The sequence below is a fragment of the Coffea arabica genome, chromosome 1e (assembly GCF_036785885.1).
Source record: "Coffea arabica cultivar ET-39 chromosome 1e, Coffea Arabica ET-39 HiFi, whole genome shotgun sequence".
In the NCBI taxonomy this organism is placed as follows: domain Eukaryota; kingdom Viridiplantae; phylum Streptophyta; class Magnoliopsida; order Gentianales; family Rubiaceae; genus Coffea; species Coffea arabica.
In genome coordinates, this window is record NC_092311.1 from 5,380,435 (window position 1) to 5,405,867 (window position 25,433).

The following is a 25,433-nucleotide window of genomic DNA, read 5'->3' on the forward strand; positions in this document are numbered from 1 at the left end:
TATCACCAATGCAAATACAAATTGTCACTATTGAAAAATGGCAAAATGAATTTGCTACAAAATCAGTTTAGACACATTCTAAAGCTATATTACACTTGCAACTCTCGAGGCAGAAAGAATCAGCGACGGCTATCATCCATGCTAGGGATATCAAGCCAAAAATCAAACAAGTAAAATTATTTTATTGACTACAAGAATTTGAACAGAGCCAAGATACACATGGTACAACAACATCCCTGTGAAGCAAAAGTCCAAAATTGTTGCTTATCTATAAGAACATATCCTTGAACAGTTAGCGTGCATTTTCCTCTATATCATGTATGCTTGATTTCTGATTACTACTACCTGCAACATGATGGATGTCAAGAAGTAAAAATCACATTCAAGAAACAGATATTCATACAAACAATTTAGTGCAGAATACACTGTAAGAAACAAATAGGAGACAACAGTATATGATATGATTTGCAGCCGAACCTCTCAAGACGACAGACCAAGATTTTAAAGAAAGTAAGATAAAGATTAAACTTTTTTCCAGGTAAAAGTACAGGAAATGCACTGGAACCTGACTAACATGACATAAACATAACATCTTGGATATCCTGCTAGTTCTCATTAACCACATAAATTTCATAATGCACTTCTCAAGTGAATGCGTGGTAAGCCAACTTCTTTGACAGCATAAACTTCAGCCCTTATCCAGGTCTATAACTCTGGAATGGGAGTCCCATGGAACGGGTACTTCAGTGCAAAATGAATAGTCTGACAGAGGTATGGCCAGGCAAAGTGAAGAGTCCCGAGTAACATAGGAAAATATGGAGGAGAAAAATTTAGGAACAGAGGATAATTCAAACCGTTCTCCGGAATGTACTGAAATAACCAGTTTGAAGTTAGCTATTGAACTAGATAATTTACTGGAACAGCTACATATTAGGGTGAAATCAATCAGGGTATTTGCATGTAAAAAGGTGACACAAATGGGTAAGTAAATGCAAGATCATAAATTATGAGACAGGCTGTCAGGCCATAGCAAATGATGGCTGCAAAATAAAACTGCTGAAAGTAAAAAAAAAAAAAAAAATTCAACTACTACAATCATGACCAAGTGGTGCAAGTCTTAATGCCTCAGAGCTTCTATGGTCCCCATAATTCCAAATATAAAAGATTAGATGGTTTTGCTGTAACAGTAGAAAACGAGCCATAAAATCGAAACTTCAAATCCATAGGTGCACAAAACCTTAGAAGATTTTCCATACCAACTATATGTAAAATGATGACAGAATTGCTGAATCTTGAGGCAAATTTGATTCAGCACTTAAATATAAGAAAACGATGATATTAGACGATTCAACGCTAGAAAAGAAAAGAACTTCAGGCAAATTGCACGAAAATGTAATGGCCAGTGATATTCAAATACAAAGGAGCATCCCATTCATCTCATCAAAAAAGTATCAGGTCAAGTGGGTGACATCATGGATATCCATGCCTCTTTCACTCAACCTCCCCTCCACCCCCCCCCCCGGGGGGGCCTGCACAGTCTACTGCCAAAAGGAACTCTGAGTGAAACCATTTAATATAGGAACCACCATAATCAAATTAGTTTTACCTATCAATTATCCTGTAAGGTTACAAAAGCTCCCACTCTACTTTTGACATGTCAATGAAATCAAGAGTGCCGTCTTCAAACATTATCTGAAAAGAGAAGCAGAACAGAATGATAAACGAGTGTATCTGCCTTTCAAATCCAGTTGAACATTAACCATGTAACGAGCAGACCAAACAGTATCTTACCAAGTGTTTCCTGGTGCTTTTATCAAACTGCTTTACAATTCCAAAAGATCTGCAATACAAAGGGGCGGGGTAAGAAAGACCAAAGAACACAGGAATCAAATTCAGCAAAGAAAGGATACAGCAAATGAGGAAACTAATTCCAGAATCACTAGCAATTGACTTCAAAAAGTAGAAGATTAGTTTACTACATACAAAAGAAGGCAAAATTCAAGATTCACTTCATAAGGAACTGGAATACAATCATAACTTAAATACCTTGACAGTATTCAAGAAAAAACAAACAAAGCTGAAAGGATTCTAACAATGTCAACTTATGAAATATGGTTTCCATTTCCAGTAGATACTAAGATATTTCCTGCAATATGGAAACTGATGCATCAGGATAAGGGCTATAAGAAAACCCACAAAACAAGAAATTTCTGATCGTTAACATCTTCGAAGAAATTAGCAGATCGTCCAAGTCAAGTTAGAAGGTTTTCACTTCTAAAGCCCTTAAATCCCGTAACATCAAGATCCATCAAAGTTTGACTGCCAAAGGTTCAAAAGCAAAAAAGCTGTCTCTCTCCTACTTGTTTCCAGCCTACTAATCCATGAAAATTCCCAGGAGAGATATCATTTTTCTTTCCTTTCCCTTTTTTTTTCCAAGGGCAAAATGTAATATAGCTTATGCTTTTAGTACTGTGTGTTGGTTGTATACATAACAATTTTTCATTGTGTTGTTTGTTAAAGTAAAAACATGAATATATTTTCTCATTTTCTGGGACAACTTGGGGGACAGCGAGGCAAAAGAACAAAAAAAAAAATCATGAACCAACTTGTATGTTTTATTCTCACTCTATTATCTTTTCCAAATGATGTATCTAACTTTGTTGAGGATGTAGGGTAGAGTCAGAAAATGGGGAGGCAGGGAATACAGGAAGAGAAGGGGTGGCAATGGAAGAACAGGATAAGCAAGTGATAGTGGGGAAGTCAAAAGAAGTTAATGAAACTGTAGCCACTGAAAGGCGAATTACAGATTTATTAAATGTTACTCTGCACCCTGATGGAAAGGCATTGTTTATTTATTACACGGACTACTTCTTGTTTAACAAATAGATACCCTATTTTAAGCTTTTTGTTCAGAAGAATAACATCACCATTGATCAAAAAAGTGCTTTTCCTCGTGTTCCATCCAACAAACATCAATGGATATACAACAAACAAAACATGGTCAAATGGCCAAACCAACAGTAGTCTATAAACTAAACATGAAAGTTTATACCAACTATAAATACCGCTATTAACACTACTGCTCTGCTAGTCTGACCCAAGATGGAAACGTCTTAAAAGAAAACAGCTGTCCCACATTGAACACATAATAGTGCAACACAGAAATGTTTAAGAAGGTACAGCAGGTGTTTCTTAAGAGGAATTTGCTAATACTAAACTTTAACCTCTAGATCTATATGCAACAAAAAACATGAACTGTATCAGATAAAATCAGGACTGCCTCTAGCAAGCATAAAGCAACGATTGTTCAGCTTAAACATTAGACATAGTTAAACAGCAGCTTCAAAGAACTACAAACAATCCCAAACAAGTACGCGTCTTTCCTTGCGATGAATAACATGAAAACTTATTAAAAAAAAAATTAACAACATCATTTTAATTAGGAATAAGCCAAGTTGAGAGGAAATGATAATAGGAATACCTCTTATCGAGAGAGTGGCTTATTCTTACTACTTCTCCGATGCAACTCCGAGCATACTTTCTCACAACAGAATCACACTTTACTCCTAAAAGATAAAAGTCAGGAAGAATCATCATGTCTGTTGTTTAGAGCTTCTTCTTTTTTTTTCTTTTTTTGTGGCAAACAGAATCTTGTGCAGAGCTAAACAAATTATCCAATAAATGAAAAAATGGGCAAACTCTATTAAAATTAGTAGTTACCAGCAGAAGAAACTCCATTTGCATATACCTGCGATACAAAGAAGGGCAAATTAAAAAACTATCAACAAGATTATATACATGAACCAACCAATATATGAGAGTAAGGAAACTATGAAAGTAAAGTACATTCCCAGAAAATGGAAAAGGACAGAAAAGAGGCTCATAAAAAACCTAAGATAATGAAGAACAGATGGAACTCCAAAACGTTAGCGGCACCTCAATATTGCACAGAGGTACTGAGACCATGTTGCATACATGCATGATATTACATAGAAGCCTTCCAATTTTATCCATTTTTATCCCAACAGCAAAATTAACCTCTAAGAACAATCTAACCACAGATCATCTGATGCCCTACAATTAAGATCCTAATTATGTAATCAAGGTAAAGTAAGAGAAAGAAAAGCCAAAAAGTTCCAAAAATGGTAGCTAAAATTCAATTCCTTGAAGGTTGAACAACTACTTGTGTGCTATTATTCTTTCAGACTCAACAGCCCCAAAAGAACTTGGAGCCACGAATTTACTAGATAAAACTTCAGCCAGAACAAACCAAAATTATGACAAGTGAAAAAAATAACTGCAAGACAACTGTGTGAACCCTATATTAACCATATAGAAACAGCATCGCATACTTACATCATTTGTAGATAGAAAAGCTTTCACTTTGGGAGAGGTCACAGCAAGCTGACAGGCTACTATCTCGAGTGCTGCATCTGAAGATGGTGTTTTTGGCTTGTTAGGTTTAACCCCAAGCTTTTGTCTACAACCTGCAGCACCACAGTAGCAGTTCTGATCTGCACCAAATTGAACAAACCTGCTACATTTGTTAGACTGAAAAAGAAGAAGATAAGTACAAAATTTGGAATAGAAAGATTGCAGATTCAATATGCTAGAAGAAAGAGATGGAAAAAAGGAACAATTGCTTGCTCATACTGATAGTCATAGGTCAAATGCTCGCCCTTTCTGATATCACGTGTTGCATATATGCCAATTCTTGTTTCGCCGTCAATCCTCCTATCATGTAAGGTTACATGACATCGAACCCCAAGAAAGAGGCTAAAATTCAGACAAATACACAGATTTTACAAATAAAAGAATGAAATGGCAACAGAGATCATCAGCTACGGACCATTTCTGCATTTCCGTATTAGGACAACAGCTATGATTGATGTATCTGGATTTGTTTCCTTTGTAAGTAGCATCAATCACCATATCTCTATTGATTTCACACAAGTAAAAATTTGTTTCCCCACTGTGTTTCATCTTCCAAAGCCTATCTTCACACGTTTTATCGTCTATAACTGCAAGAATTGCAGACTCTTCATCAATTCCATGTTTGCGAGGACAGCTCAAAGGAACAGAATTCTGAAAAGCAAATATTTTATCGAATAAAGAAAAAGAACACCTTCTCCAACATATTCGATTACAAACTCTCCTTGCTTTATATCTTCATCTGCAACAATTCCCAATCCACATTTTTCAGTCTGCACATCAAAGCAGAATTTAAATTTAACATCTTATAGACTCTGTGACTAAAACTAAAAATCAAAGCGAAAAGATTTCAAGTATGGATTCTTCTTTTTTGAGGTTGCAGGATAGCTTAAGTAAATAACGTCGAAAAAAGATTAGCCAAAATTCAACTTGAAAGGAGAAATTGAAAAAAATGAAAATTGAATCAATCATCATTATCATCCAAACCTAGAACAGTATATCCATATACGTATAGTCAAAAGAACTCTGACATCAAGAGCTGCATTTAACAGACCCCTCATGAACATCTGTCTTTAATCAGATTCCCAGACCAAATTCAATGGCAGGCTAACTACTCCAAGGCCTAGCTTGTACCTGCACTATTTTCATCTTCTTTGCAGGGCGTTGATGGAATGGCTTATTCAAGCATGAATTCCCACATTTGCAGCCTGAGGAGCAGCTGGACTGCAGCATGCTGGAAAAGATGAAATTGTTAATAAATGGTGCACGATTCCAGCATGCAGAATAGAAGCTCATGATGGACATGCATTTGTTTCCTCAAACAGTGCAATCAACAGTAAACAAATCAATTTAAAAAGTCAGGATACAATAACAAGTCATTGGAAAAATCCTCTGTGAAAACATTTTCAAGGAACATAGGTATTGCATTCTCAGTTCAAAATTAACAAAATTTAGACACCACATTTTCTTCCCTTAAGCAAAGGAAGCTATCCAAAAGTCACAATAGTTTATCATCTGTACATCCAGAACTCCACAAAGAAACGGTAGCTTAGACTTCAATTAGCAAAGAACTTGAAATGTACACTAAATGGCATAGATATTTCCACACTGATTCTAGGCAGACATGGTGAAAATGCTCTAACAGAGATGTAGAACAACTCAAATGGTGTGTGCTACTCCTACAAGCAATGAGTATAGGCCAAAATAGATGAAAAGGATCACAATAAGAACAAATCAAACATGCACAAACGAACCTGTCTATCCAGCTCCTAAAGGAAAGGGAAACATAACCCCAAATAATACTAAAACATCCCAATTTCAGCCACAACCATACCTCAACAGATGGTCTTTCAGAATGGCTGCTTGGAAAAAACAATACCATTCTCATTTCACAAAAAAACCCTTTAGCTTCTATAATTATGAAATTTTACCATACATTGCAAAACAAACAAGATAGGGAAGGGAAATATATATTGCAAAACACAGCTCCTAAAGGGAAGGGAAACATAATCCCAAATAATACTAAAACATCCCAATTTCAGCCACAACCATACCTCAACAGATGGCCTTTCAGAACGGCTGCTTGAAAAAAACAATACCATTCTCGTTTCACAAAGAACCCTTTAGCTTCTATAAGTATGAAATTTTACCATACATTGCAAAACAAACAAGATAGAAGTGGTTATTCAGAAAAAACACTGTTGCAGAAGCTATAAATAATAAATAGTTCCACACAGTAAAATCTGAAAAATAAATCAAAAAGCACACAACTTTAAAGGGAAAACTACAGGATTTAGACGTTAATACGGTAGGCAAGTTTTCCACAAAACTAGGTGTAAAACATATTTCAGTGAGGCCCTTTTCCATGTATCAACTCAGACAGTTTTTGGACCCCTCTTTTCGCCCAAACCAACTCAAGTTCTCGATTATCAGGCCTAAACCAGGTTAGCAGCATTAGAGAAGTCAACAATTTGGCCTACCCTCAAATAGCCTGTTTTGCAACTACTGCCAAAAAGCTCACTATTTTCAAACCAGAGCAGATAATACTAGGTTACACTTGTTAATTTAATACTGCCAAAAAGCAAATGCGCCATGTCCTACAAGACTTACCCATTCATACTCCAATTATACTGCTTGCTGTAGAAAAATTTTATAAGCAACACGTTCATGTAACTCACTCTCTGCTACATACATTACATAGCTGCAATTAAGTTTTAATTGCAAACCATAGATGATATTAGCAATCTTACCTACAAAGGCAATCCCTATCACAAACACCAGAAGATCCAGTTGATGAGCTGCAGGAACAAAATATGCCATCATCCTCCAGACGCCTCTTATTCCTCTTCGTGAGATATATATCTTTGATATGTTAATACCAACAGGGATTTAAGATGTAGAGAACCGGACAGTAGAAAGTAAAAACAAGTATTTCTAAACCAACAGATATTAAAATGTTCAGAAAACATGGTAACAGAAAATCAAATAAAAATTTGAAAGGATACTGCGCTTAATAAACTTGTAAGCTGTAGGTTTCCATCTATTCAACCATTCTGGAAGTTCAAAATCCATTGGATCTCCAATCCCCTTCAGCAGTTTATTGAATATGCCCTCTATAACGCCTTCTTCGTTGTTCTTTTAGAAAGCAAAAGGAATGAGATCAGACTACATCCATAAACATCTAAAAGAAGATAAGCAAAAATCTGAATGAAAATTAAAGTACAAAGTAAAAATGTCCACCATACACTGTTATCAGGAGGAAACTCACAGGAAAGAGAACAGAGTGAGAAGGAAAACTATCCAGTTTTGAAAGGGAATTGAACATGGTTAATTTCTATCGTCTACCATATCTTTTTTTGGGAAAGTAGTGCTCACAGTCAACAATTAACAACTTAGAACAAGTAAACGCTCATCTGAACTGCAATTTCCCAAATAACAAAGGAATAAAGGCCCATAATATAATAGGCTCAAGAATTAGAACGAATTGCAGTAAATGAAAGATCAATAACATATCAAGGTTAGGGTTCAATTCAATTTCAAAATCTACACAACTCAAGCAAGAACAATATTTTAATTTACCAGAGCAGTTCAGCTGAAAAATGTGATAAAGGCTCAAATAATCTTTTAACTTTTCACTTAAATAGTATATTATCATTAAATGTAATATTTGCAATATAAGAAATATCAGAGTTTGAGTTTCCAAAAACAAAAAAAATGCTTAGACCATGATTTAAAAAAGCAAAGGATTAGATAAATCAAAATTTCCAGCGACTCAACCCAACTGATATGATATTGAATGGAACTTGATATTGCATTTTAAATTCATGTGGAAATGAAACTCGAAAACCATCTGAGGTAAAACGCCCAAATCAAGCCTGACAACAAATTTTGGTTCGATTGCTTTGCAGCTATAGTTGACAATATCATCACAAGCTACACCTCACACCCATCCTCAATAACTGAATACAGGAAAGAAACCTTTATAGAGACATTATATGAGCAAGAGCAAGGAATCAAAGATGGTAATTCCAGTTGAGGAAACTTAGAGCATGCAAAAGAGAAAAACACATACCTTATAACACTACTTTTGTCCACTCTCCTTAACACCATCAGGTACTCCATCCCCTTCACCCTCATCTTCCCTCCCAACCATTCCCCCAGGATTGAACTGAAACTCTAATACCCATGCCTTCGTCAATCTTTTGTACTTTGACCTACTCAAGCATTCGCTCTGGAAATTCTATCTCCTCAACTACATTATGAGATTAGTTGCTCCGATCATAACCATGTTAAACTAAATGAGAGATTGTCAATTAGATCATCTTTAATAAATGTAACAATAAGATTACTTCATTTGCATGTTTGTCTTCATCAATTTTTCTTTTTGGTTGAATTTGTCCACTGACTTTAAACCAGTGATTGTTTAAAATGAAGTGCACAGATTCACAACTATAGTCTTAAGCGCAAAACAAAACTTAAGGAGACTAACTAAGCAGACAGCATCTAATTGGAGTCGTACCATCAAGTTCGCCTCTTTTCATTTACTTTAGGTGAATATTCTGAATTTATCATACACCCACACATAAGTAAGAGATGATCTCAATTAATGACTGGTATGAACAATTTGAAAGCTGCTCTAAGGAGTAAACTATGCCTTCAAGAGGCATTGGACCAGAGAAATGTATTTCTTTATAACAGTGATCCTTCAGCATATTATAATCAGCTTACCACCTTTAAAGGTTCACAATCTCAATATCTTAATGAAAGTAGCTCGAGTAACTATTTAATCATTTCATGAAAAGCTGCAGATGTGCATCAAGATTGATGTTATTGAAAGACATCCATAAGCAACGCAGTCTAGTACAATTATATTATGACAGCACCCTTTCACATCCCAGTCTGATTATTACTTTATCCAAGATGCTGAAAGATAAGTCCCTTCACCCAAAAGAGAATCTATGGACCTCAGTCTAAGTCTTACTTCCTCTTCTTGATTTTCTCTTTTCCAGAGAAATTTTAGAAACGATATAGACAGAAATTCAGAAGTTTATCACCGAAAGAACCCACCACCTATTGTATACAAGTCAATATCAACTGCCTACTCCACACAAGGTACCTCACTCAAAAGAGAATATGTGGCCCTTGGTCTAAGTCTTAGTTCATCTTCTCACTTTTCTTTTTTCCAGAAAAATTTTAGAAACAAAATGAACAGAAATTCAGAAGGCTATCACAAATAGAATTCCCCAACTCTTGTATACAAGTCAGTATAGACTACCTACTCCATACAAAATACAACACGGTTTTACACACTTAATGTTCTTAACCAAAAATTGAAATAGATCATCTGTTTACCTCACGTTAAATCACGTATATAGATGCAGTAGAGTCAATACTAGAAGGCATTGTTTTGCCTCTTTTTTAACACCTCTTTCTTTACCCATTGCCGGTGAGCAAGAGGCTAGGTCAGGGCAATTTTCCAACTTATCCAAGTTAATCATATTGAAACAACTACAAGCGCTATGCTACCATACACATTTTAGAGCTCAAACTATATGAATCTGATATAGAAACCTTTTATCTACATTTAACTCTACCTAAGCTGTGTTTTCCTTCAAGGCATGACTTATCATATCCATCTTCGAAGGCTAATCAATCTAGGCACTTTGCCTCCTTCTGATATTTCATATGTATTCAAATTAAACAAGGTGTTAAATTGCCCTCAGTCCTATATCTTCACACCAGCTGAAACTGTAAGGACAACTTGATACAGCATTCGTTCTCCAACTACCATCAATCCACTCACCTAAAACCCCCAGGAGTCCAAAAAAAGGTGAGAGGTAAAGTCAAGAGAAGTAGAAGCAAAAAAAAAAAAAAAATTCCTCCAGGAAATCACACGGTCATATGTAAATCATGCACCAATTACTGTCAAATGTAATTAGAAACAACTCATACAGATAGGACCAATGAATGTTATCATTAGCAAGAGTTAATCTTCAAACAAACCTTCTTCATTGAGGGCATAGTGTCAAACTGTTGATTATTTAGGAATACTATGTGCTCATTGCCTGCATGCAACAAAAGAAGTGAGTCAACACATGGCACAGCAATGGATAAATTAGCTAACGGGACTGCTGAACAAAGTAGATAACAACTTAACCCTGCCTGCTAAGAAAGTTAATGCTATGATATGGAGCAGAACTAAAAGCTAACAACAACAGGCATATAATACTTTTCACGAAGACCCAGTGTCTGTACTCTAACTACCCATATTCATTACCCTATATAAACTGCACCAAAATAAGCTTAGTACAGATAAAACAGAACAGAAACACCTTTAGTCCTATTTCTGATCAAATTTGGCTAATTATACAACCTCTAAGAAACTCATCCATAAAATAAATGTACAAACCTTATCCAAGAGGGGAAAGAAAGAAGGTTTTCGGTTATAGGTTTAAAATGCCAAAGGTATGTTATTGCCTCAAGGTTTATATTATTCTTCAGATTTGTATCTCAAACATCAGTCTATCAGAATATAAGGACTTTAACATGGATTTTGCATCTGTAGAAACATGGATGAGAAGAAGTGAAAGAAGCACAATGACACCACATGGTTCACATGCTAAAGAACAGAACTTTCTTTTGTTCTTAGAGTAGACAGTGCCTGTTTACGGTAGCCTCTTGACTTTCTTGTGTTATAGTTTTTTAATATCTCTTAGACCAGCATCTCTTGATATGTTCTGTTACAGTTTGCATTCATTCCCTGCTATCTTCAACCACACATCGAATCAGGTTTTACAAAAATATTCTATATCATCCGGTGAAGTTATTTCTTTGCATATAAACATGCTGTTTAAAATTTCAGGATTTCTGATACATTTTAATTATTAATCCAAGACAGTAAGGTTCCTTATTGAATTAATTATCCTCATATCAAATTTGTGCTTTTAGATTATGCACCACAACTGCCTTCTGATTCACTAAATATTACTAATCCTTAATATCCCAATAATAGCGTGCCTAAGACTCAACCATTTCTTGGCATCAGGATTTCACACTACCTTTTGTTTACAAAATAAAGCCACTGAAACATACACTCATGAAGACCATATATGTGCAAACGTTATAACAAATTAAATACTACATCAAATACCATGTCCTGAGAAGGTTTGAAAGGTCAAATCCAATAACCCCACACTCACAAATTAAACAAGTACACAACTTTGGTTCATGAAAATAAAAATGTGGCGTAAAAGTTCAAAATTTTATTGCAAATGTAAAGCTTACCCTCTTCTTGGTAACTAAACACTGTTACTAGTATAGCACACTCCAGCCTCTTCTCCACCTGCTTTTCAGTCAAAACTTTTAACTACAAAAACAGTTCAAGAAACCTCAATTCAACATTTTTCCCTATCTAAAACCGAAAAAAACTCCACCTGCGAAATATAATGACCAAAACCAAAATATAGCAAAAATTCTTTCCTAGCTCAAATTTTACTTCAAGAACAAGAAAAATAAATAACTGCAATTAAATACTAAATCTTTCCTCCAAAATACACCAAGAAAATCCAAATAAAATCCTCAGTACAAGAAACAAATCTTCACAAATTAGGGTTTAATTCAAGTAGGGCTAAGATTTTGAATTTTCCACGGAAAACTATGAGACAAAAAGAGGGGGGAAAATTACCTGGCAATGGAGACTGGAGGCCCGGCAGTTGAGAACTGAGAATTGCGGAGTGCGTGAGTGTGTGAGAGAGAAATACAAGGAAGTGAGGTGTGACAGTCTGAGTGGGTAAATCTGCTGTTTCAGTTTTCTCCTTTTTTTTTCCCTCTATTTTTGGCATAGAAGCAAATACGTTATCTTGTAACGGTTACGTGATGGATTTTTTGTACGAGAGGGTAATTGCAATTTAGGTCTTCTTACAATCATTTTTACGTCTTATCTTTTCAAATTAAGTCCACTTGGGCCCTCCCAGTTAGGCCAGTGTGTCAACCAAGCCCTATAAAAATTTCTTTTCTCAATTCAATCCTCTAATTTGCAAAAATTGCTTCAAGGGTTTGAGATTCATTTCTTTTTCAATGTCATTGATCCTTTCTCGTTTGTTGTATTGACTTGTTTCGCTTTGTCAACAAATAAAAAGGCCAATGGAGGAGCACATAATTTAGCTAAGCAACAATGAAGAAGAAAATTAAAATACTCAATAATTTTTGTCTTATTTTTGTCTTGTTATTTTTCTTTCTATGTTCATAACCCAAATCCTTTTGAATGTAAGATTTTCTTAACTTTTTCTACTTAATTCAATATTCTCAAAGAAAGAACTTTTTTTTTATGTATATATAGATTTGTTTCCAAACTAGTTATCCACCAATGCTTTATCTAAAGAATAGCACTTTTCGGCTTATTTACTATAAGAATTTGTGGTCTTTCGGCTTTGAGATATTGTTCAAGTTTATTCAATTAATGCTATAAATTTAGTCATATGTACCATATTGATTTTTCTATCCATTTTCGTTTGCTTGCTTAGGAGGGTACTTTCGCCTTTTAACTTTTATATTAAACTCCTCAATTCTTCTAATCCAACTCTTTTAACGTTCTGTTTGGATTCCAAATTTTCACGAACACATGTTTTATGAAAAACATATCTAAAATAGCAACACTAAAAGTCCTTAAAAAACACCCAAAACTATATTTTAAAGAGTAAATCTTATATACACTGGTAGTATATACACTATTACGGTTGGATGCAAGACACATGTGCAAAATTTGGGTTTCAAATTCAAATTTAAATTATGTGTCATGTATCTAATGGTGAAAATGTACACACTGTCAGTGCATAAAAAGATTAATTCTATTCTAAAACACCACAAAAAGAATAACTAAAAAACAGACACAAAATAATATATTGATACAAACATTATTCTTTCCCTCTTGACCAATGTCTTGCCATCCCTTTACCCTCTTTTCCCTTGAATCACCCTTTCCTTCCCCCTTATCCACCACTTTTCACTTGCCTTTTGTCCATAGTGACCAAATAGGAGGGTTGCATGTTTACTAAAGGGCTTTGAACATAGGAGAGAGGTGGCAAGGAAGATGGAAGATGGCAAGAAAAATTTGAAAAAAAGCTTCTTGTGAGAGTGGCAAAGTTAGGGAGAGGTGGTGAGGAAAAAAGGAGGGTAGTGGTTTTCATAAATTGTTCAAAAAGTTCTAAAAAATACTCAAAAACACCTTGTCCAAAGATGTTTTTGAAAAACAAATCTAGAGCTAACTTTCAAAAATACCTAGTTTGAAGAGAAAAGTAGATTTAGTTAATATATTGTATTCTCCTTTGTATGTACTTAGAAACTGAAAAACTCATCTAACCATTTTTTATTTGACAAGAAATTAGCAAGTCGGAGAGCATACAACTACTTTATGGATGTCATGACTTTAATAATTATAAATTTACTATTACTTGTGGTTTTTTAGATTTACTATTTCCATTTTGAATGACTTAATAATGTGAGATAAAAGTGTGAATAACATAGCAATATTTTTTCCCATTATTTATTAGTAATTGGTTCCTTGCTAGCATAGCATTACACAAGAAATTTTATCCTAATCTAGAATATCTATTTGGCAAGTATTAGTAATCGACTTTTGACCAACATGGTATTGCCAATTGGACAAGGTAAGGGCCCCAAGTGTCAGATTAAAATTGTCAATCAATAGAATTAATAGTTCCATGATTTTATTTGGAGTATTTTCACTAGTGAAAGACTAACTATTGGGTTTGCTAGACAATTGCTCTTGACCAGTATAAATTTCTCAACACCACATAATCATCATTACCACCTCAACTAAGAACAACAAAATAAGCTATCACCAATAGAACAATTGATAAGTGAGAGAGAAGAGAGAATAAAACAAAAAGGAGAATAAGTGAGATTGAGTAAAAAGACAATACATGAAAAGGTGTAGAAAAGAGAGACGAGAGAAGGCTAAGGTACATGAGAGGAAGAGACAAAAAAAAATAGATAAATAAGAGAGAGAGAGAGAGAGAGAGAGAGAGAGAGAGAGGAGAGTCGAAAAGAAAGGAGGTAATCAAATGTTTAACAGAGGAAGCAAGTCCCTAAGGAAGATTTAGGGGTATAAAAAGGAATGGACAATTTGAGTAACTCCTTTTTTTTATGTTCTCAACATGTCTTATGTAGTTTGCATTGTGGAAGTTGCATAGAATTTTACTACACTTTCAAATATTAGCTAGAATATTTTCCTGCTAAATTCTAAATATTACTAGAATTTTTTAGATTTTCTTTATATTTCTTCTTTTTGTGTTTTTGGAGAAGCAATCTAGTGGAGATTCTTTTCGAAAGCACACTGCTATTTATCATAGCCAATGGCTATATTCTTTCTTCATTTTCAAAAATGAAGTTTTAGAAGGAAAGTTACCAGTGGAGGTTTCAAAATTAGACTTTTATTTGTAGCTAATACCTATATTATTTCTTCATTTAAAAAAGGGATAATTTAGAAACATCCCCTAAGATTTCTGACTATTTCACTCAACTCCCTTGAGATTTACGTAATTACGGAGACCTCCCTTGGTGTAATAAAAAGACAACAATGCCCTTCATTAAAAAAACTCTATCAAATATTGTCAACAATGCCCTTACCAATACCCTTCATTAATTCTCAACTCATTAAAAAACTCTATCAAATATTAAAATTTTCTCATCTGTTATTAATCAATAATTCAAACTACAGCCTTTCCTATTTATCTATATATCCTCTTCCTCCTACATTTATTTTTCTTTCAAACTCAACTATGTATTATTATCAACCAAATGTGTATTGTCGCCACTAATAAAATCACTATACACACCAAACCACCAATACTTACATATCTTGGTATCTATTCCCAATTCTTGATTTTTCATTATTATAAAATAGTTTCCTTGTGCCTATTTTTGTTTTCAATTTTTGATAGGCATTAGCAAATTGAAATTATCAAATGACAAATTGAGTGCTAATTTCATTATCAAACTAGATGGAAATGAAGATGGTGATAGTGATAAAAATAAAAATTAAGTATGGGAATTTTAATAGGAGCTAAATATAGGCTATAATGTTATGGTTACCATGAAAAAATGTTCTTGATATATAGTTATAATTGCATTGTATTTTTATTTTTGATTTACAATGATTGATGTTATTCCTATGGAGAAAATTTGATTGATTTTGAACTCTATACCAATGGAGTATATTAGATATTGATATTAGTAGTGATGGTTTCGATTATTTTGTATTAAAAAGATGATAGCCATAGAATTGAAATTTATGGATATTGATGAGTATTATTGTTTATTAAGTAAAATCTAATATTGATATGAGATAATAGGTAAACTTTTGGGTATCTGATGTAGCGTTTATAGTTAATACAATGATCTATATAAGAAATTTTTAGGTAAAACAGTAATATTAGAACAAAGATAATTATTTATTTAATGGTGATGTGGATGTTGATGGGTAGATAATAGTGATAACAAGTAAAAATAAATGAAATAGAGACGGTGAACCATTTTTTCCCTTTACATTTCTGTTGTAAATTATGACTCAAGGGCATTATAGAAATTTTGAGGAAAATAGCCTTTTGGGTCTAGAATGTTAATTAAATAGTGAAAATAGGAAAGGCAGGTGTAATTTTTAGAATTTGAGGGAAGCTTTCTGCAATTGTCAAAAACCTCAGGGGAGGTATGTGAAATTAACCCTTTTAAAAATTACACTAACCTCCTTTAAGTTTTATTATATTATAACATATATGTTCAACCAATAATTAAAAAGTGATATTGGACAAGAGAAGATAATATAATTCCATTATTGCCTCTCATCCACTAAATTTTTTTATTAAACTAATACTCACCCAAATATTAAAGAAAACACCAGAATTTGCTATTTATCATCAGGGATTAAATCACATATGGCATAAAAAATAGTATATCATTTTGTATATTTCACTTAATATATGATTCAAATTACTCTTTTTAGTTATAAATTCATTATTAAACATGATCAGCAACAAATAATAAAAAAACTTGTAACCAAAATATTACAAAGAGTGAACTCTAATAGCATAAAAATCTCAACAACTAAACTTAATATGTTGACAATAATATTTATGATGTTAAAATTTGTTCTTTGTAACATTTTGGTTGCAAATTTTTTATTTATTTGTTGTTAATTATGTTTGACAATGGGTATAGAATTGAAAAGAGTAATTTGAATTTTGTATTAAGTAAAAAATATAAAATAATGTACTATTTTTTGATGTTATATATGATTTGATCCCTAATGATAAGTAGCAGCAAATTTTAGTATTTTTTTTAATTTGTGAGTTGGTATTAAATTAATTAAATAATATAGTAGATGAGGGGTAATGATGAAATTATATTATTTTCTCTCTCTTAATATCAACTTTTAATTATTGATTGGGTCTAAGTGTTACAAGATAATTAACTTTAAGAAAAGTTAGTGTAATTTTTGAAATCCGGAGGAAGGCCAGTGAATTAGTCAGAAACCTCAGGGGTGATTTATGAAATTATCTCTTTTCAAAAATGAAATTTTAAAAAGAAAACTACTGTGGAGCTCATCTTTGGGCTTCTACTATCAATATTTCAAACAAGTTAAGATAAAAAATTAAAGAAATTATGGGGTCGATATTTTCTTTATTTGTATAGTTAAAATCAGTTGGGCTTGTACTTTTGGTCCAAAACAACTTTTTTTTTTGATAATTGACTTTTCTATGTAAGTAATAAAAGAGCCAAAGATTTGGTTGTTCTCCGCGTGATTTGGTCATTCTGCACGTGACCCTCCCTTTTTGTTTGTTTAGCAGATTGCGCAGGTCATTAGATTTCTCCATCTATTCTATTTTCTCTGTATTCTCTCTCTATTTCTCTAGGGTTAGATACATCTTCCAGACTCTCTCTGTTTGCCCCTCCTCCCTCTCCTCTCCTCTTCCAGCTATTTCAAGTTCATCATGGCTAGATCCCTTCCCAGCCCTTGGGCTCACTTCAGTCCCCCCGCAAGATCCTTGCCGTCATCAGCATCTCTCATTCCTCCATATTTCTGTTTTTTACCGTTTTTTCTTTTTTTTTTCTTTTTTTTTGTTTTTCCCTTGTTTTGTTTTTTCATCTGTTTGTTCCTCCTCCGCCATCGTGTCGTCTCCCTCTTTTCTATCAGATGTTTCTACACCTAACATGATAAGTTTCCCTTCTCCCGCCAGTACTATCGTTTTTTATTTTTTATTTTTTTATCCTTTTAACTAACCATAGCTGCATGTTGTTTGCAGATGTACCTCTTGGATATTTGCATATTTTACAAAGTTATATCAGCTGTGTTGGGATTTTTGCTTGGAGGTAAGTACTTGTTTATTTTGATTGTATACTGTGGATTGTACCTTTAGATGATACTTTACAAATAGCTTCTTTAATTCAACTATTTCTTGATGCTATTCAAATTCGACCTTTGGATGTTGTTCATACACTTTTCGAGAGGTCCTTGAGGTACATCTTTTTCCTTTTTTGCATTTGTAGGCTGGCAATATGGTTAGAATAGTGTTGGGAACTTGGACTAATTTACTGATTTTTTACAGCTTGGCTTGTTGCATTTAGTGGTTTTTTCTTGGTTTCCTCTTCTTTTCTCATTTATGGTGTTTTTTTTTTGTTTTTGCACAATTGGTTTCTTTTATGAATCGTTAGTTTTTATGTGATACTATTTGTATTGCTTTATGACATGATTTCTATTGTTCTCCTATTGGTTAAGTACACGGTTAGGGTGATAAATAAAAAAATAGAGTTTGTTCCTAATTTTACAGCGTTTGACAGTAGATCTGTGGTTTACTGTTAGTTAAGTTAATCAAGAAATGTTTGGATACTAAGCCTGTGGATATTGATGATTTTGCCATGAGATTTGAGTAGTTTCTTTATAGTGATTTCATGTGTTACATGATTTTCTCAATAGGAGTTGATTTTAGAAGGTATACCATCTACATCATTCTACTTCATTGTTGATTTTTTTTTCTTGTGTCTCTCTCATTTTTTTTTAAAATTTGGAGGATAGTGGTTTTGCTTGAAATGTCTTTTTGGTTTTAATGGTTAATTACAAGTTTTGCTGATACAATCTCTATGACTTATGGAGTAGGTAGTGTTCTTTTAAACAATAACTTCAGTGATTAATCGACTAAAATTTGAGCAATTAATCTAATTTTGCCATGTCTTTTCAGTCAAGTTGTGTATAGGGCTGTCAACGGGCCGGGAACGGGCCGGAATTCATATATCCGGACCCAGACCCATTGCACTACATTAGTTCCGGATTCGGCCCGAATACCCGACGGGTTTTCAATCTATCTACCAGACCCGCACCCGACGGGTCCCGGGTCCGGGTCGGGCCTACCCGGCAAAAGAGTTAAAAATGCTAAACGGAAGAGTAAAGGAAAACAGCCACAAGCTTGCATTCGTGATTTTACATGGTACTATTTGAGATTTACTTGCTTCTTGTTTGAGACAATCACTATACCTAGAAAATACACACTACAGTAACAAAAATATGTGGTAGGAAAAATACAATCCACTCTACAGTATCTCTGCCAAGCTTTCGATGGATTTTCCTATGCAATAATATACACAACATCATATCTTTCAAACCTTACTTAGATTGAATCATCAGAGAATGTGAAAGAGCAATTAGAAGACCCCTGTGAAATCACCTTCCGAGTGGGAGGCGATTTAGGAGAAGCCATTAAACGTCCCTTGAGCAAATCAGGCTCTGATCTTGTTGGATCTACATGTCGAATTTCTTTGAGCATGGCCACAACATCTTTCATAATTGGACGATCATCGACGCGTGAGCTCACGCAGAGAAATGAAACAGCTAGCGTCTGTAGCATTTCATGCATCTGAGGGTCGGCTCTGCCTCTGAGCTTCAGATCAAGAATTTCAGCAGATTCCTTCTTGCTGTGTAAGTGGTCACGAACCCACTGTACTAAATGAGCACCCCCTAGCAGTGTTGGATCTAATGGATGCCTCCCTGTCAAAACCTCTAACAGGACCACCCCAAAGCTGTATACATCACCCCAATTTTTTTCCGAAATTTAGGTCACACAAATAACAAACTGCTACTCACATGAATTGTGATGGACAGAGCTCGCTGGTTTCACGGCGGACTGGTCACTGGCGGAGCGGCAGAAAAGAGGGGAGAATGAGACGGGAAGAGCTGGCCTTCTTTGGAGGCCAGACCTGACGGTTCTTTGGAGCTGGAGATGGAGAGAGTCAGAGAGCGTCGCCACTCGCCAGTTTCATGGCGGACTGGTCACTGGCGGAGGTGGGACTGGTGGAGTGGTGGGTCACGGCAGAGCAAAAGAGTGAGGGGAAAAAGAGATGTGCGGCGGTGGGTTAGGGTTGGACAAATTTGGGGTATGAAAGTAGTAATGTAGGTATATATTTTTTAATTATTAATTAAGTAAAACGGGTTCGGGTAGGATACGGGTCGGAATGGTGTATTTCGTATCCGGCCCGTAAATCTATTAGATAAAATGGGTCCGAGTCCGGGTCCGGGTCCCGATTTTATATACCTACCCGTATCCGGGGAATGCTAGCGGGTCCGGGTCCGTTGACAGCCCTAGTTGTGTAACTAATCTATTTTGATCATTCGTAATTGCTGATTTTGAATTTCCTTGGGAATGTATAGTTTTTTATTTACTAGACATTCCATTCTACGATGGTTGGATAGTTGACCTACAGGTACGAGTTGTTGAACTTATTGAAGTTTTTTGTTATATAATTTAAATCTGCATTAGGTGTAATTTGGTAAAACAAAGAGCAATTTTCATTAGTTTGATTTAGGATAGATTAAAACCTAAAAAGTGAGTTTAGACATCAAGCTGTTGTTTTGTTAACCATTTCAGTGTATTTAGTAACAATTCTATTGAGCGATTAGGTATAGTGAAAATCTAGCAACTAAAGTTAAAAGGTAAAACTTATTATCTATTAATTTTCTAGGGGTAATTATTCTTCCATGCTGGACATATCTTCTCCTGAATTGCAGGGGAATGAGCTATGAACATTTTGATATGTGAATGAAATTTGTGTTTGTTGTCTGTTGGTTTTGTATAAAACTGAAATATTTTGATATGTGAATGGAATTTGAATTATGGAAAATGATGTGAAGTAGTGCTTGTTATTGTCTTGTGCACACTTTATATTGTGAGATTGACCTTTTTTAGGTAGAGTGATGGGGTTCTTTTTTTTTTTTAAGGTGGATGGTGGAGGTCAGCAACTAAGTAAGGTTGTATATAAGTAGTGTTTGTTTCCAAAAAAAGCGTAGTTTTTGAAAAAATTGTGAATAAGTAGTGTATACATACTAGGAATAGATTGATTATGCTATTAGTATTCTGTTGAATGAAATTTGGATTATGAAAAATGATGTGAATTAGTGCTTGTTATGGTCTTGTGCACACTTTATATTGTGAGACTGATCTTTTTTTAGGCAGAGTGATGGGGTTCTTTTTTTTTTTTAAAGTGGATGGTGGAGGTCAGCAACTAAGTAAGATTGTATATAAGTAGTGTTTGTTTCAAAAAATGGCGTAGTTTTTGAAAAATTTGTGAATAAGTAGTGTATACATACTAGGAATAGATTGATTATGCTATTAGTATTCTATTGAATGGAATTTGGATTATAAAAAATGATGTGAATTAGTGCTTGTTAGGGTCTTGTGCACACTTTATATTGTGAGACTGGTCTTTTTTTACGCAGAGTGATGGGGTTCTTTTTTTTTTTTTTAAGGTGGATGGTGGAGGTTAGCAACTAAGTAAGGTTGTATATAAGTAGTGTTTGTTTCCAAAAATGGCGTAATTTTTGAAAAATTTGTGAATAAGTAATGTATACATACTAGGAATAGATTGGTTATGCTATTAGTATTTTGTAATTAGTATTTTGTGTCTATTGAAGAGATATTTCCTGGTTTAGGCTCTGTAAATGTTCTGGCCTTTGGCAATAGAGCGAAGAGATTAATTGGTTTAGTTGCTTTTCATGTTTATGAAGTTTGAAAACATGAGGTGCTTCAGGATTGTTTTTGTAATGTATTTTTTGTTTGATTGTTCATACTCATGCAGTTTATGCTTATGTTTCTGTTTTCATTGCTCCAGAATGTCGGACTAAGTGATCTTGTATTAGCTATTCATCTGGTTTAATTAGGAATGCGACTCACTGTTGAATTGATTAATGGGTTTGGATTTTGACTGTGAATAACTAGGAATACATTGATTGTTCATACTTATGCAGTTTATGACTATGCTTCTGATTTTTTGTTGCAGAATGGTGAATGGAGTAATTATCTGGCTGAACAACTAAAAAGAAGGAATCTGTTGTGCTATGTTAGGCAGTCATGCTATTTGATTAGGAATGCAGCCCAATGTTAAATTGATTATTGTAGTCTTTTATTTTGTTTAGCCTTTTTTTGTAGAGAACAATTTCATTAGATGTTTTTCGTTAATGTGTATAGTAGTTATGATTGTTAAATGACTTGACGCTTTGTTTCCATTCTATGCTAACATGTTTTGTGGGTGTTTCCATTCCTCTCTCTTTGTTATTCTAATCGTCCTTGCTTTTAGTTTTTCCATTGCTTCCTCATTTCTTTGTATTGTGTAGTAGTTATGATTGTTAAACGACTCGATGCTTTCTTTCCATTTTATGCTAACATATTTTGTGGGTGTTTCCATTCTTTTCTTTTCATTCCTCTCTGTCTCTGTTATTCTAATCATCCCTGTTTTTAGTTTTTCCTTTGCTTCCTCATTTCTTCCATGCCATCATCTTCTTTCTTCCTCGCTGTCATCTTTCTCACTATTGCATTTGCACTCCAGTAACCTCTTTTCTTCCTTACAGTTGCATTTGCTCTTAGGTCATCTTTCTCTTTCTGTTTTTTTCTTTTTTCTTTTGTTTTCTCTTTTTCTCTCTTTTGTTCCTCGAGTTTGTATTTTTTTTTGGCTTGCTTAACTGCAATATGGCTAGAAAATTGATGGGCTAATATTTTGAACTATGACTGCATTGAATTAAACTTAGGTTTTGGTTTGTGGTTTTAAGGCTTGAAGAATTGGTGGCTTAGTGGTTCAGTTCTTTAATCCTCTTTTCTTTTCTTTCTCCACTGGATTTGGACTGATTTAGTCGTTGGTTTCTATAGTGGTTCTTGTATTTTTTTTTGAGTTAATATCTTGGGCTACCATAGTTGGTTGGTTTCTATATTTTTCATGATTACTGCTACTATTTTGCTATTTATGACAATTATGTTATTCTTTTTAATTTCTGGAGTGTCACGCCCTATTTTTTATAAAATAAATAAATGGTTTAAAAAAGTGAATTTCAATTTGATTTTTGATTTGAAAAATGATTTTTTTTTATTTAAAAGAAAATGAGTAAAGAAAATGAAATGGGCCTAAATGGGACTTTGAAATGTGACGATTTTGACCCAAAATAAGTTTAAAGAAGGGTTTTGAAATAAAAATCGGAGTCGCCACTTGGTATTGAGTTAAGGTGTACCAAATCACCTAAAATGAATTTTTCGAAAAAATAGAAAACCCCTTTTTAAATGACTCCTAGTGTACGAAAATCAAAGGAAAGGTTCGGGAGTCACATTTGACGAAGGGGAAGGCAAGGATAAAAATCCAAGGCACCCCTTCGACCTAACCAAGGCTAGTTGCGTGATTTAGTCAAAAATTTTCTTGTTTTAACCAAAGAATTTATCACATTTGGATGTACTATATGAATGCAAACCCTAAACCTAGGAGGGTATCGAGGGGTTGAAATGTATCTTCAAAACTTATTTGGTACCAATCACATTAATTGTAATGCCCAATGAAAACTCTTCGGAGAGGTCAGAAATAATGCACGCTAGTGGGACTAACCCATGTTTAGCGACAAAGAAAAACAAAATGCACACTAGTGGGACTAACCCATGTTTAGTGGTTAAGAAAACAAAATGCTCACTGGTGGGACTAACCCATGTTCAGTGGCGATGAAAATAAAATGCACACTAGTGGGACTGACCCATGTTTAGTGACAATGCAAATGAAGTGCTCACTAGTGGGACTGACCCACCGGCTAGTGGCAGTGTAAATGAAATGCACGCTAGTGGGACTAACCCATGTTTAGTGGTAAAGAAAACAAAATGCTCACTGGTGGGACTAACCCATGTTCAGTGGCGATGAAAATAAAATGCACGCTAGTGGGACTGACCCATGTTTAGTGGCAATGAAAATGAAACGCACGCTAATGGGACTGACCCATATTTAGCGGCAATGACAATGAAATGCTCACTGGTGGGACTGATCCATATTCAGTGGCGATGAAAACAAAATGCACACTAGTGGGACTGACCCATGTTTAATGGTAATGACAATGAAATGCTCACTAGTGGGACTGACCCAACGACTAGTGGCGGTGCAAATGAAATACTCACTAGTGGGACTGACCCAACGGCTAGTGACGGTGCAAAAGAAATGCTGGTATGTATGAAAAAATTGTATAAGACTTGCTTAGAAAATTATCCAAAATTTTGCCCCAATGTGATGAATTGGACAGTGGGATTAAACCCGAGCCTGCCATAATAACGGGTCAGTGGGATTAAACCCGAACCTGTCCTGGTGATCGGTCAGTGGGATTAAACCCGAGCCTGCCGTGAGAATTGGTCAGTGGGATCAACACCCGAGCCTGCATTGACAATTGATCAGTGGGATAACACCTGAGCCTGCCGTGAGAATTGGTCAGTGGAATCAACACCCAAGCTTGCCTTCAATTGGTCGGTCAGTGGGATCAACACCCGTGCCTGTCTTGATGATCGATCAGTGAGATCAACACCCGAGTCTGCTTTGATGATCGATCAGTGGGATCAACACCCGAGCCTGCCTCGAGAATTGGTCAGTGGGATTAAACCCGAGCCTGCCTTGATGATCTTTTAACAAGAAATTAAATTTGATTTGTCCAGAAATCAGAAATTAAATTTGATTTTCCAAGAAACAAGAATTTGAACTTGATTTTTTTGGTTTTTTTTTCTTTTTTGATTTTTGAGTTTTCAAAGAATCTTTTCAAAGATAATTTGCCCTAGTGGCGACAGCTGGCCTTCCACATCACCAGATGCTTCTTCGTCGATTTCAACCATGAATACCTACACAGGGGGCTTACAAAAATACAATATGCGCTTAAAATTATTATTTTTGAATTGATGCACCTACTACTCATGTAAAGAGCAGCATGATTGATTCAAAAAAATGTCTTACTTGACTCTTGGACGAAATCCTCAAATGTGTTACAAAAATTTGCCCCAGTGTGGGCTTATTTTGTGAAATCTCATAAATAAAAATTTGCCCCAATGTGGGCCCATTCGATTGCAAAAATTTTGTCCGGATGACTCTCTATTTATTTGAACAAAGTAAGAAACTATGTTTCCTAACATATAATGTGAAGAAAATTAAACGCCTTGCTTAAACTCATACAGAAAATTTCATGATGAATTTTTCAAAATAATACCAAATTACAGAAGATTTCTTCCTCACTTTAGCAACGATGCTTAGGGTAATGGGTCACCACTTCTTGTTAGCTCATCTTTCAGGACCAATCAAGTGGATGTTATTTCTGATTTTAAGGTGGCTAAAAAATGAGAGGTCAGTATCTGTCTTATTCTTGTGCCCATATTATATGTAATCCCTTCAGTATCACATTTTAATGAAAGCAAATAGTTTGTCACCCTTATTTCTTAAGAAAACTTAGTCAACATATATGCTTTATAGGCTTGCAACATATGGGTAGAAACGATAGCTAAACATGTGAAAACTGGTTATACCCTTATGATCACAAATGATTGATGGATTTCTTATGAGCATAATCCTCATTTTGGGTTGTCATGAAAGATAAGTCAGCGATGGATTTTATGAGCTTGTAATGCGGCTGGGAAAACGATAGTTAAAGAAAAAAGATTTTCAAGGAC

The 25,433-nt window shown here is 34.6% G+C and overlaps 1 protein-coding gene across 3 annotated transcripts; it reads right to left on the bottom strand.

Annotated features, from left to right (window-relative positions):
* LOC113698552 (histone-lysine N-methyltransferase ASHH3) lies at nucleotides 1-12,287 on the bottom strand. Of its 3 annotated transcripts, XM_027218424.2 has the most exons (16): nucleotides 12,116-12,261; nucleotides 11,716-11,797; nucleotides 10,435-10,496; nucleotides 8,504-8,683; nucleotides 7,437-7,566; nucleotides 7,182-7,293; nucleotides 5,566-5,665; nucleotides 5,126-5,204; nucleotides 4,850-5,021; nucleotides 4,654-4,734; nucleotides 4,357-4,534; nucleotides 3,721-3,748; nucleotides 3,482-3,566; nucleotides 1,792-1,840; nucleotides 1,607-1,692; nucleotides 163-345 (listed from the first exon to the last, which is right to left on the bottom strand). In XM_027218424.2, exons 5-15 carry the CDS (start codon nucleotides 7,501-7,503, stop codon nucleotides 1,627-1,629), a joined length of 1,017 nt encoding a protein of 338 aa, XP_027074225.1. In that variant the 5' UTR covers nucleotides 7,504-7,566; nucleotides 8,504-8,683; nucleotides 10,435-10,496; nucleotides 11,716-11,797; nucleotides 12,116-12,261; the 3' UTR covers nucleotides 163-345; nucleotides 1,607-1,626. The 3 variants fall into 3 exon arrangements, with proteins under 3 accessions (XP_027074233.1, XP_027074225.1, XP_027074216.1); XM_027218432.2 differs by lacking the exon at nucleotides 8,504-8,683 and having other exon boundaries at nucleotides 1-345; nucleotides 11,716-11,773; nucleotides 12,116-12,287; XM_027218415.2 differs by lacking the exon at nucleotides 8,504-8,683 and having other exon boundaries at nucleotides 12,116-12,250.
* Nucleotides 12,288-25,433: the final 13,146 nt, after the last annotated feature.